This window comes from Alexandromys fortis, unplaced genomic scaffold, assembly GCF_014885135.2.
Source record: "Alexandromys fortis isolate MF-2015 unplaced genomic scaffold, M_Fortis_MF-2015_v1.1 scaffold_56, whole genome shotgun sequence".
In the NCBI taxonomy this organism is placed as follows: domain Eukaryota; kingdom Metazoa; phylum Chordata; class Mammalia; order Rodentia; family Cricetidae; genus Alexandromys; species Alexandromys fortis.
The window spans coordinates 5,691,852-5,705,136 of record NW_026067935.1 but is presented as its reverse complement, the minus strand read 5'-3'; the positions used below and the strand labels follow the sequence as shown (position 1 = coordinate 5,705,136).

Sequence of the window (13,285 nt, the reverse complement as noted above, 5' to 3'; positions counted from 1 at the left end):
TGCTTTCATATGGCATGGAGGAGACAGGACAGAAAGGGACTCACTCACACACTGCTTGCATGTGTATGGAGGAGACAGGATAGGACTCACCCACTGCTTGCGCGCGTGGTTCCTCCGTTTGAAGTACAAGATCAGCTTCTTCCGCATTGCCTGGTTTCTGGAGAGCACAGACAAGGGTCAGAGATGGCAGCTCTCAGCTTGTCCTCAGTCAGATGAGAGCCCGGTTTGCCCCACAGAGCTCATAGTTCCCATCCCTCAGTCCCGACACATGCCAACCTGCATCATCCTTGTCTCCTGAGTCAGCAACGGGTACCAACCAACCAAGTTTAACCCCTGGGCCCCTTGCCGCCCGGAGGCAAACAAGTCATTGGCCTGGGGACCCTGTCCTGTGAGTGGCTAAAGGCATCAAGGGGTCTCCAGCTCAACACAGACAGACAGCTTCCACTCAGCACAGAGCAAGCAGCCTGAGCACACAGGCTCCACAAGGTTCTGCAAGTACTACTGAGGAAAGGGGTGGGGAATTCCAAGGAGAGAAAAAGAGGGGCGGAGACGTGAGGAGAAGGACAGGAGAGGGAAACTGGGAGAAGGAAGAGAGAGAAGAGAGGAGATCAGAGATTTACCTCAGAATGGACAAAGATTTGGAAAATGGAGATAGAGGGTAGAAAAAAGACATAGGCAGGCAGGAGGGTTCAGACTGCAAAGAGGGAACACAAATCCTGAGGGAAGGCACAGCAGCCATGGCATACAGGACTCTGCCCACCCTACCCCACCACTGAGCATCAGAGACCCCCTACTCCCCATAACCCTACTACACTGAGCTAGGTGCCGTGACCAACGTCTGGGTCCTGTGGGAGACACAGAGAGGCCTTGGGAACTGAGCTTGCCCTCTCTAACCCGGGCTCATAGCTACATCACTTTTCTGGTGAGGGACCCCCAACTTCCCCATAGTGCCAGCGTGTCCCCAAGCCACCAAGAGCTTCCACTACTGGGAGTCACCTTGGAGTGAAAGCCTAGAGGTCCCAGGCCTGTGATCACAGATATGGCTCGGTTGGTAGAATGCTTGCCTAGCAAGTACAAGGCCCTGGGTTCAATTCCCAGCACCACATGAAATGGGAGCAGTGGTCCACACCTGTAACCTCATTATTTGGGAGATAGAGGCAGAGGATCGAAGGTTTAATTACTCTCCACCGTGTAGAGAGTTTGAGAAGATTCTGGACTGAAGGAAAGCAAGAGTAAAAGGCGACAAGAGGTGTGGGGGGGAGGAATGCAGCCACCTCCTCCTCCTCCTGGAAGAACGGAACCACCACCAATCCTGATGCAGTGGTGTACAAAAAAGAAAAAAGAAAGACACAAACTTCTGCGGAGAGACAGGGGAGTCAGCAGCCTGCTGATAACAGACACGAAAGGGGTTGAGGGTACCTGGGCTCCAGGGCTTGGCAGGACAAGGTGAGGTTCAGGGAGGGTGTGACCCCACCTTTGCCCAACATGTGCCTGGTTAAGCTGAGGACCAGGTGTTAGAAAGCCCTTGCGTACTGTGACAAAGGAGACCAGCCTAAACCAATGTGGGGCAAAGCAACATGACTGTCTGAGGTCACCAGGCGAGGAACCTCCTTCTAAGTGTCAAGTTGGGAGCGTAGGCCCCTTGCATCTATCCCAGCCCCCAAGCCTGGTCTGGACTCCAAATCCCAGCAGGCCAGGTCCTGACCCCTTCCTGGGGGTGGAGTAAGGACCACTCCCCAGGGTATTTAACTGAGCCCCCAAAAGAGGAACACATGGTTCCTTCTCCTTCCTCCCGGCTTCCTGGTTTCCCCTCGGGGCCACCCGAGAGCACAGAACTCCTATTAAACCTGGATATTTCTTAATTTGGCTTGTTTTGATTTGGCTTGATTGGGAATTTTGTATCGGCAGGGAGCTCACGTTAAGAAATATTCCTAACACTAAGCCTGAGACCTGAGGACCAAGGCTGCTCTGGCAGAGACTGAGTAGGCACACAAAGCCAGTGACTTGGGAACACCAGGAGGCCGCTAACCCAGGCTGGGTGGTGGCTATGCAGCCTCACCCTGCTCTGAGACTCATCTGCCATCCAGTCATGGATGCTCCTGATGGTCTCACAGTGCCTGGTGGCCTCCTGCACGGCCCTCTGCCAGCATGACTTGGGGCCGCCTTCCCTCTGCTAGCAGTTCGAGAGATCCAAGCCCCTAAGGCCAGCCTCCCAGTCCAGGTGGCAGGTTCCCTGGCATTAGCTTGGCAGCTACTGACACTCTCCAGGGCAAGGCAGAGGAGGCAAGAGGCGCACAGGTGACCTCCACAGGTCTGAAATCACCCACACCAGGAAGCCAAGCATGAAATTAACTTGAAAGTCACGGCCAGGCATGCAGGCAGAGAAATTAAAATGACAGGGGCCAGGTCCCCAGGGAAGGGAGCCTTCCCACCTCAGCAATTACAGCAGACAGTCAAGGAGCAGTGGCAGCTCTGCTCCCTGGGTGGCAGAGCTCCCCACCAACCCCTCGATCAATCTCACTGTCCTTGTCACAGCTGTCACATCCCACACGAGAACTGAGCTTGCCTGTCTCCCCATCTCAAGTGGGGGCCCGTTCACGGCTGTCTCCCAGGAACAAACAGTGCCTGGCGTGGATCAGGTATAGAGACATATTTGGTGAATGAGGATTGAGTGAATGAGGAAATGTTTGGTGAATGAGGACTGCATGAATTAGGAGTAACCGTCTCTATGGTCAGGGACTCAGAACAAAACCTCCAACACCCCTCCATGTGCGGGGTCCAGATGTCAACTTGGGTGAGGGTATTAACTCAGTGGGTCCTCAGTGGCCCCCAGGGCTAGTCCCACCTTACAGATGGTGAGACAAGAGGCCCTGCTCTCAGCACCCACACAAGGCAGATCTTGGCTTTCCAAGTTTCCTACCTGCCACGTGCCAAACCAGACACCAACCTATGGCACTCTTGGCCTGCACACCTCCCAGTGAAGGGCCACTCTGACAACACTGTTTTATGCAGGGTTTGTCTGTCTATCCGGCTAACCTCAACCTCACTCTCTCAGCCTCCTGAGTGCTGGGATCACAGGCACACCCCTGACCTGACACCACTCGGTCCACTTTATCAGAACTGAGTCTCCACAGAGATGTGACGCCAAAGGTCCTGGCTCCTCCTTCAGGGCATTCTCATTTGCCCTAGTGACCCCACCCCCCACCCCTAGGGAGCTGAGCGTTCTGGCTCTTTCTCACCCAATTAGGCAGTAGCCCCAAAGGCCCCCAGGCCTCAGCCAGGACCTTATCCTGCAGGCCTGGGAGCTCCTGACACTTCACCTGGGTAACACGCCTACTGTCTTCCCAGCAGTTTCCGGGCCCTGAGTCTCATCATGTCACTGAGCAAGCCACCCCTCTGGGAACAGCCTCAGTCCAGAAGAGACTACCCACACCTTCAGAACTTGGTGCACCCCTCCCTGCCTACTGTACCCACTCCAATGCTATGAGCTACTGGGACAGCCCATCCCCCATGCGTGAGAAATATCCAGAGAGGTAAGGGGCAGGGATAGGACAAGGGAGGGTCTTTGACCAGGAAGAAACAAAGAGACACCAAGATCCCCGAGTGATGCTGTGTGGTTAGACCCATGTTGATCGGCTCACACCTCTGTGGTCTAGTAAAAGCCAATCAGACTTTAAAGGTGAACTGTATGAAAACTCTGTTCAAAAGCTATTTAAAAAAAAAAAAAAAAAAAAAAAAAAGGTCAGGCGGTGGCGGCACACACCTTTAATCCCAGCACTCAGGAGACAGAGATGGAGGCCAGCCTGGTCTACAGAGTGCATTCCAAGACAACCAGGGCTACACAGAGAAACCCTGTCTTGAAAAAAAAAAAATCAACAACAAAAAACAGTAACAAAAGCAAACAGATGCCAGGAACCCTGTGTTCCAGTCCCAGGCTTCATTATCCCTCAGATTCAACAACAGGCCACACAGGGCAGCAGGATTGGTCAACAGAGCCAATGGCCCCATCTGAAGTCCCTTGGTCCCCAGTGAGCAATGGTACTGTTTTACCAGTCAAGACGCGGCTTTACGGTATCACATATTGCCCAGTCCTGAGCTGGGAACCATGGACGCCAGGCCCTAACCCTCCATACCTCACTGCCCACAGCTCTTCAGGGCTTTCCCACGGTGTCCCGGGCCCTTTCTCCCAGTGGCCATCAGGGTGAACCTGAAGATAAACCTCCCAGCACAGCGCGTCCCACAGTAAAGGCCACGTCTTTGCAGATGATGACCAAGCTGGGAGGATAAGAAGCACCCTCCTGGGCCTGACTGATCCTGCCTGTGGCTGCGGCAGTCTGTGGTCTCAACAAGCTCAGCACAGCCCCAGGACCTCTGTGCTTCCCATCTGCCTGGATGCTCCACACGGCCCAGCAGCTGCTCAGCCTTCAGCCGGCACATCCTGCCCCAGGTCTGCTAGCGTCTCTTTCCCCTCTCCTATGACTCCATTTCCTCTCTTCTCAGGACTCCTTCACAGCGAAAGATTATGTGCATTTAACAGCACAGGGCTGAAATGGGCAACGGTGGCCATGATGTTAAAGGCACCTACGTCAAGCCTCAGCGCTCCAAGCTCATAATACACTCACATATGAACTTGCCAAACAGAAAACTGACTGTATTTAAGAAAGTTCACTCCATCAGAGCTATATTTTGATTAATACCTAGAATTGTGCGGAGGGGTGGTCACCCCAACCAGTGTAGACTCTAGACCAAAGCCCCCCTCCCATTTCTTCCTTCTTTGTGTCTTCAAGTTTGTTTGTTTAAAGCCACTGGGGTCTTACTTTGTAGCCTGGTTACTTTTTACTCACCAACCTCATACCTCAGCCTTGAGAGCACTGGGCACGCAGGTCTATGGCACCATGCCCAGACAGATTCAGTGCCTAATAGAGCCACAGGGGCATCTAAGAAACCCATTCCATTTCTACCCTGGTAAGTGAAGTCACAGTTTAGCTATGGCCAACATCACCTGTACTGCCCAGGACACACACCTCTATGGCTTGAATCCATGGCTGTTTCCACAACTTGGAACATTCCATGATTCTCCCTACAAACATCACATACTTTAAGCAATACAAGCTATACAAAATCATTGGCCAGTTATACAACTGTCAGCTGCATCATCTGTGTATGCCAGCAAATCCTGGAATCCCAGAACTAAGGAGGCTCCAGTTTAGCCAGGAGACCTTGTCCACCCACTGAGACATTGGCCCAATTCATCCTGCCAGGCAGTGGTAGCACACGCCTTTAATACCAGCACATGGGAGGCAGAGGCAGGTGGATCTCTGTGAGTTCGAGGCCAGCCTGGGCTACAAGAGCTAGTTCTAGGACAGGCACCAAAGCTACACAGAGAAACCCTGTCTCAAAAAAACAAAAAGAGAAACCCACTCCAGGAGTGCCAGGGCATAAAAGTTGGCCTGGGCAAGCCTCAAGTGAGCAGAGGATTTCTTGGTTACCGAACCCCTTCCTTTCCTCTGCTGCTCAGAAAAACCAAAGCAGGGAATAGGCCCATGTTGTCCAGACTCCACGGGGTGGGAATAGAACTCGGTGACATCAGCAAGTGAATGAATGAATGGGTGAATGAGTGCGTGAATAAATAAATGAATGTCCCAGAAGCCAGGCTTGGTGGTACCTGCCCCCCACCCGCCGTGACCCCAAAGCAACTATGACAAGCCCCTCCAATGGCCTGTCACCATCCCTCTTCTGCAGCCCCTTTCCCATTGAGGACCAACCAGCTGGGCAGGACCCACACAAAGGAGAAGCAGGACGATTCAGCCCTGGGCAGTGAAGGGACCCAAGCCAACAGAGACAACCATGGCAGCAGCTGGGCCCAACACTGCAGGGCCAGTGCAGGGCCCACAGGGTCAGTACTCCAGGAGACACAAAAGGTTGGCCAAGGTGTGACCACATACAACTCCAGAAGCCACACAGGGACCTCCTAGAACCCATCATCCGTGACATGAGAACCAAGAGGGACACTAGCTTCCTGAACACTGACCAGATCGCTGTATCGCCTATCGAGTCCACCAAGCCACACTGAGGCCACCAGTCAACCACCCATGTAGGCCTACTATTCCAATCATCCCTCACACCCTCACCTCCTGCCCTCCCCAGACCTGACACCACCATGTGCTCTGGATGATGAGAGGCCTCTCTCCTCCACAGCCCACTGATGGGAGTCACTCCCATTAAAGCAACGCACAAAGTAGGCCTCCTGCCAGGAGTCCTACCTTCCCCCAGCATAAGGACAGCAGCCATCCAACACCAGCAGAGCCTGGCATCCCTGCTGCACCCCACTATATGACACCTAAGAGACATGGCTCAGGAGGCCTCTGAAATAAAGCTTACAGTTGCTTCAGGCACGAGTGTGCTCCACAGAAGTCCACAGCTAACGCTTCCCCATGCCTAGCCTGTCTCCTGACACCACAGATTCCTGCCTCCAGTCTCTGTTCCCAACCTGCCACTCCTTCTGCCCCAGGACTGCTCTGAGCCCTAGCTTGGGCTTGGCTCAACTGGGGACTTCCACCCAGACTGCCTACTGGTATCCTGATCCCCAGAACTGGCTGGTCCACGGCAGCAGTGACTCACATTTTGATGTTTTCATGGTACTGGCGTGTGTCGGACGGCTGGTTGTACAGTGGCTGTAGGAGAAGAAAGAAGTTTATCAGAGATGGATGGAGTGAGTGACAGAGTGGCGTGGGGCTAATGTCACCAGCCAGAACCCAGACCATGCACCCTCAATCCCAGTAGCTGTCTGCTGGCTGGATAATCAAGGCTACAGAGAAACAGAGGATCTGGCCAGAAAAAGGCTGAAAACTGTGTTATCAGGCCCGGTTGCAGGCCCATCCTAGGCAAAGTAGTTTATCTGCAAGATGCTTAGGGTTGGCTTAGTATTTAGATCACCATGGAAACCCACAGCCGTAGTGCTAACAAGGCCTTTTTCCTGGACCACAAAGACCAAAACAAACCAAGAGTGGGAAGCTGAGGGCAGCGGGTGGCAGACACAGACAGATACACACCCTCTGCAGAGCCCAGCTCCAACTGCCAAGAAGTGACCTCTCCCCAGTGGCCTGAGATGCCAGACACCCATGAATACTGGGTCATGTACACGTGTGCACACAGTGGCAACAATGGCAGTAGATATAAATCCGAGAAACATGGAAGGAACATAGGTGGGCCTCATGCTGAAGACACCATAGGCTCCCTCAGCAGGGACCCACGAGCCAGGGCCACCTACATGGGAGAACGGAGTTTCAAGAGCAAAGCAAGGGCAGTGTACAGTCATGGGACCCACCATGGGTCAGAAGCTGCACCAATGGTCTGTGTCCTCCATGCAATGGCTTCCTCTGTCCACACAGCCTGCTGGAGGGACATGGAGAGGCCACAGATAGAAGGGGGATCTGCCCACTACCTCCCCAAAGGTCTCTGCTGGCTTCCAGATTGTAGAGCCAAGGCCACAGGTGTCTAGCTACAGAGTGATCGCTCACAGTGCGCCCACTGCACAGATGGGAAGCCTGAGGACAATGGCAAACATGCCCACAGCCTGAACTCCACCCTACTCCCCCGGCTGCATCCTGCCCCTGCCTCCTTCCATGCCCTTTCCTTACTATACATCCACACCTACAAGAACCTTGTCAAGTCCTGGGTTCCTGGGCAAGACAGAGACACATAAGGATCTGTGGGAGAATTTCCACAGGTGGCAGACACAGCACTAGATCAGTGTGAGAACCACACCAGCCTCCTGCCCCTGATAGACCCCTACCGCTCAGAGACAAGGCCTGTCACCTGCACCCAGGCCAGCATCAAAAACACCAATTCTCATATCCTATGGCAACTCACCAGGGGCTCAAACAATCAGGCTCACTGCTCTCCTGGTGATAAGAGACCATGGACCAGCACCTCCTATGGGCGCACAGCCTGAAATGGGGAAGCATTCCTCGTCTAGGAGGGGAAAAATGGATAAAGCAACAAGAGGACCAGCAGTCAGACTCACTGCAGAACTGCCCAGAGGGGAGGAGGGGGCTGACAGCGATGAATGAAGAAGGTTGCAAGGCCACATCTCAGGAGCCAGGGGCCCTATGAAGATGCTCTTTCCTGGCACTCAGGGTAGCAGCACCTGATCCTCTGTGTCCCCCGAATGCCAATAAAACAAAAGCCAATGTGAGTGGGCATTGCTTAAGAGCTCGGGCTCCAGGGACAGATAAGGCTGGATGTCCTCATGTAGAAAATGGGTACAGAGCAGAGGACCCACCTCACAGGATGTGCGAATAGCCCAGAACATTCCAGATGTACTGACAGGTTTGCCATTGTTTGGGTTTAAAGATGGTGAGCTGCCTTACTGGGGCAGGAAGGGGTGGAGGCTATGGTCACTGACCCCATGGGGCAGCGAGCAAAACGTGTTCCCAGCGTGCAAGGACAAAGGGAACACCCACGCCCAAGAGGGCAACAGGGGACAGACCCCAATCCGTCTTCTGGGGAGTGAGGACAAAGCTGTGGCCCTAGGCACTGAGGGGCTCGGCTGCCCCAGTGAACACCTTTTAGAGAAGCCACCAACGGAGTGCAGCGCTGGGACAACACCCTCAGGCCATCCTCACAGAGGACTGGACCCAGGGAGGGACAAGGACAGCGGGTGGCTGGCACTCTGCTGCAGCAAGGACATGCCTGCCCTCCCCATTAAAGACAATGGTCACAGCTGCACAGTGGAGCGCTGGCCAGCTGTGGGCGTAAACACCCTGCAGCCTGGCTGCAAACCAGCTCTGGGGTGACCAAGCTTGTAAGAGATTGAGTGACAGCCCAGCCCACAAGGACACTGGGCTCTCAGAATAATGCGCCTCAGAGCAGGAAGGAAGCAAGTGACTCAGCTATGCAGAGGGGAGGCCCCAGCATCTCTCCACCACCTCCCACCTGGTCGGCCTGGTCCCTGCACAGCACAGGGCCCTCTTGGGATACACTGAGCTGTAGGAGTCATGGACACAATGCCTACACAGATCTCTAAACTGTACCCTGACTCTCAAGGCAGAGACCCTGAAGCCCCCACCTCCCTCTCCTCTCTTTCTCCCTCTGGGACACAGGGCAAGATGATTACTACCTTGTCATTGCTGTGCCAAGGTTCCCGGATGTATTCAGTAGCTGAAGACGGTCTGACTGTCCTGATTTAACTTTGTCAACCTGACACTACCTAGGGTCATCTTGAGAGGAAAACCTGTCCCCTATAGAGGAGACTGCTAACTGATGCAGAAAGGCCCAACCCACTGTGGTCAGCATCACTCCCGAGGCAAGTGGTCCTGGGTGTGTATGGCTAAACAGGAACTTGTGAGAACGCCAAAAAAGCCAAAAGAATGTTCCTCCGTGTTTTCTGCTTCAAGCTCCTACCTGAGTCCCTGCCCTGACTTCCCTCAAGGATAGATTGTGTCATATAAGCTGAAATAAACCCTTGCCACCCCTAAGCTGCTTTTGGTCCAAGTATTTTATCTTAGCACCAGATTCATGGTGGCCCAAGTGACCAAAGTCTAACCAACCACCAGCACCCTGGGAGGCCAGTACAATGTTAGCCTTGCACACACATGGCAGCAGCCCCATGAAGACCTGGCCACACTCACAGGGGACACACATCTTCCCAGTGAGGGGGGGGGGGATATGTTGGGCAAAGCACCACGCTTCCTGAGCCTCTTCCAGAAAATAAGGTGGAATACCCAGAGACCTAGCACAGCAAGTGCCCACTAGCAGGTGCCCCCACCAGTCCAGATACCAACACCTCCAGGAACCAACTGCTACAAGCATTAAGCACAAAGGTCATGGACCCCTTCCTGGATTATGTCCTCAGGCCCGACACATACAAACACACACGCACAAACATACACACACCTGGTCCCTGAAATCGATCAGAAATAAAGAGGAAAGAATGGCAGAAAAGAGAGACAGGCGAGATGCACTCACTGGTGGGAATACACAGTGGGACAGCCACCTTAGAAACCAGCCAGGAACTTCCATAGGAGAAAAACAACAACACAGGTGCCAGCTATTCTACTCCTAGGCACAGACTCAAGAAAGACAAACGCTGCTTGCTCCTGCTTTTGTGGTGTGGCTTCATTCCCAGAAGACGAAAACAACAAAAGGTCACCCAACGTCATCAACTGAGGACGGAAAGATAAAATGCAGTCCAGAAACAATGGAATATGCTGCAGTTCTGAAAAGGGATGAAGGGCTGCTGCTGGCGACAGGGTAGACGAGGAAAGTGCCAACAGTGTAGGAGAACACGAGCACCCGATGCTGGGGCTGGGGGAGGCAGAAAGGAGGGAGAACAAAAGGCCATGGGGCTGCATGGCTCCATTCAGGGCTCCAGAAGGACCAAGAGCAGTGACAGGGCTCCTTTGGACCACAACACACAACTGAAAGGCTGAACTGTGCAGCGGGCGGCACAGATCGGTGACGAGTGTATGAAGAAAGCGAGAGACCCAGTGGTGGCACAGCAGCACAGGTCCCAGGTGCAGGATGGGGTCCCAGAGCCCACCACAGGCAGTACAGGAGCTCTGCCCCCATCTGTCTGCTCCAGATTCTTTAGGAATAGACTGTGTTAGGGTGCAGCATGGACCCAGCCAGGAGGTCCCCTCCCCCAGCCTTCAGCAAGAACACAGTGCCCTTGACTCATGTGTGCCCCGTGTCCTTGCACACACCACAGACCCACATCCACCCCATGCACCAATGCACCAGCAACACCTGCCACCTGCAGCCGATGTGATCCAATGCTGTACCACCGGGTGCAGGTTTAGGCAGTAGGGGGCAGCCCCTTCTGCACCACCCCCTCCATCAGTTCCCCTGAGGCTGGGCTGATTCCCACCCTGCTACGACACAGTTGAGACCAGCAGGACGATGATAATAATCATTGCAGTCATGGTCACCCTTTCCACCACAGGCAGGCACTGTCTCAGGCAGAAGCACTGAGACGTCAAGAGTCTTACAGAGGGTTACATAGCCATCAAGCTCAAAGAAGGGAATCCAGACTAGTCAACCACTGCATGGGCTCTGATGCGGGGCTAGAGTGGCGAGCCAGCTTCAGGCTTCAGAGGCAGGGACAGGCTCACTGCCCAGCAGCCACTCAGTTATCTGTCAGCATCCTTATCAGGAGGTGTTGCTTCCTGCCTCCCTCTGGGGACAGTGCTGGGCAGGACATGACTTCCCCCTCCTCCTTCACCCACCCAACACCTGCTGCCAGACCCCATTCTTCCATCCCACTCCTCCCAGCCTGCCCAGCCAAGCCACCAGCTCACCAGCTCCACCTGGGGCCCCAGCCCTTCCAGGATCCGATGTGCAGCTTCTGCTTTCTTCTGCAGGGCAAAGAGAAGAGTGGAATTAAAAGAGGACTCGGGGCAGACTGGTACCAGTGCCTCTGGAACGCCCAATCTGCATGAAGGATCCCCATTAACCCTGTAGGAGTCCCTGGGCCCTCCCAGGCTGGCCCCAGCTAGGGGTCTGACCAAGGCTAATTAGGCTACAGCCTCACCCGCTACCTTCTGCCAGGCTTGGATGCCTCGAGAGTCTGCTGACCTCAGAGCCAGTGCAGTGGAAGGGGATAACGGAGCCGTCTAGGATCCCGTCTCACAATAGAATGATTATTTCTGGCCTATGTCCCCTCCCTTCACAAACCAGGACTCATTAGGAAAACAGAAGCGTGCTGCAGAGAGCCCCATGGCTGCTGTGGGGGCACCCCTCAATAGGCTGGATCTCGTCTCCTCAGGCCAATGCATGAAGACAACATTGTGCCTCTGTCTGGCTGTCTGCCCAGACTGGGACCACCAGGACCAACTCACAGGAAGCGGGGAGTGAATGGGGGGGCACAGGGGCTGGAATAGGGGATACAGAAGCGGCTGGAGAAGCCTGAACCCATGTACCAGAAACCAGGCAGGTGTTGAAAGAAATTTGGGGTGCTATAGAAGTCACCATCATTACCCGAGAGCTGTACCCCGCAGAACCAGCTGAGGCTAGACAACCTCAACCTACCAGCACCCAGCAGGGGCAGTGGGCTGTGGGTGGGCTTCAGCTGACAACTAGTCTGACCTCTGCCAAGAGCTAAAGCCCAGCTAACCAGGAACAACACCCCATTCTTGAATCCTCTGTGCCAATCTGGGACCCAAAGACCAACAACCTCAGGGTGTGGCCAGGGCACAAGATCAGGGGGCTGAGCTAGCACTGGTTCGGCTACGGTATCTTGGTGTGTATCGTAAAGCTCTGTGGAAAACAGCAGGAACTGTTCTGGTAAAAGGGGTGGCACCAAACACAGAGAAGCCCCCAGGAACTGTGCTTCACACAGCTGGAGCAGGATCTTGGATCTGGGGGTTCTAGGCAACCCTGTGCCCTATAAACCATACCCACTAAGGTGGTAGACCCACAACTTGTACAAGGGGCTGAGGGGCAAATCTGCTGTCCTCGGGGACAGGGGACACCCAGGAATGGTGGCTGGGAACACAGAGGCAGTGACATACACTCACCACCCCAACTCTCACACACTCCCTCCCTCACCATCTTCTGCCACCCTGGGAGCTGAAGCTACCCTTCCCCAGATAAGACGGCTGGGGGTCCTGACCTATGGCCCTGCTTATCCCCAGCACTCCAGGTCTCGACACTGCAGGCCCTCCTGCTTCTTCCCTGCTTGCCATGCTGTCCCAGCCACCTGCCAGGCTCTTCCATCCAGACAAGCCTCAACGTCCCCAAATCCAAGACTACACTACCCTCATCTGACCTTATGCCTGGTTTGCCTGCACACTAGACAGGGACAGTCACGGGATGGGGGCTCCAGGGAGGTACCTGCCAGGTTCACCCCCCTGATCAGGATAAGGCAGCAGCCTAATCAACCAGGCTTCACTGAACCCCTCCCACCTGCTTCAGAACAGGACCACAGGGCTCTCAGTGGACCTACAGTGGCCTGCCTTCCCAGGTCATCTCCTAGCCGGGCTCCCCAGCCACCTCACCACACTGGCACACAACAGGCACTCAGCTGCCACCCCAACACCAGCCCTGGCATACAGCAAGTCCTTAACAGCATTACCTGTCACCCTTATGTGGAGACGAGGCCAGGTCACTGCAGATGCTGGTACACACTCATTAGAGCTGAACCAGCTCACCCAAGGGTGATTAGGGCAACCCGGAGGTCTAATAGGCCAGCTTCAGACTGCAGATGCCTGTTGGCCAGGAGGTCTGAGGTCACAGGGACACAATCCAATCAAGGAAGGTAAACCAGCACTGGATCTGGCCCAGC

At 54.4% G+C, this 13,285-nt stretch overlaps 1 protein-coding gene across 27 annotated transcripts in view; it reads right to left on the bottom strand.

Annotated features, from left to right (window-relative positions):
• Ncor2 (nuclear receptor corepressor 2) overlaps positions 1-13,285 on the bottom strand; it is a 155,914-nt gene that overhangs the window by 74,498 nt on the left and 68,131 nt on the right. For all 27 annotated transcript variants that reach the window (XM_050146243.1, XM_050146246.1, XM_050146255.1 and 24 more), the window contains 3 exons: positions 11,301-11,357; positions 6,622-6,674; positions 91-157 (listed from right to left, as the gene is read on the bottom strand). In XM_050146243.1, coding sequence (XP_050002200.1) covers positions 91-157; positions 6,622-6,674; positions 11,301-11,357 — 177 coding nt within the window. The remainder of the gene's footprint in view (positions 1-90; positions 158-6,621; positions 6,675-11,300; positions 11,358-13,285) is intronic.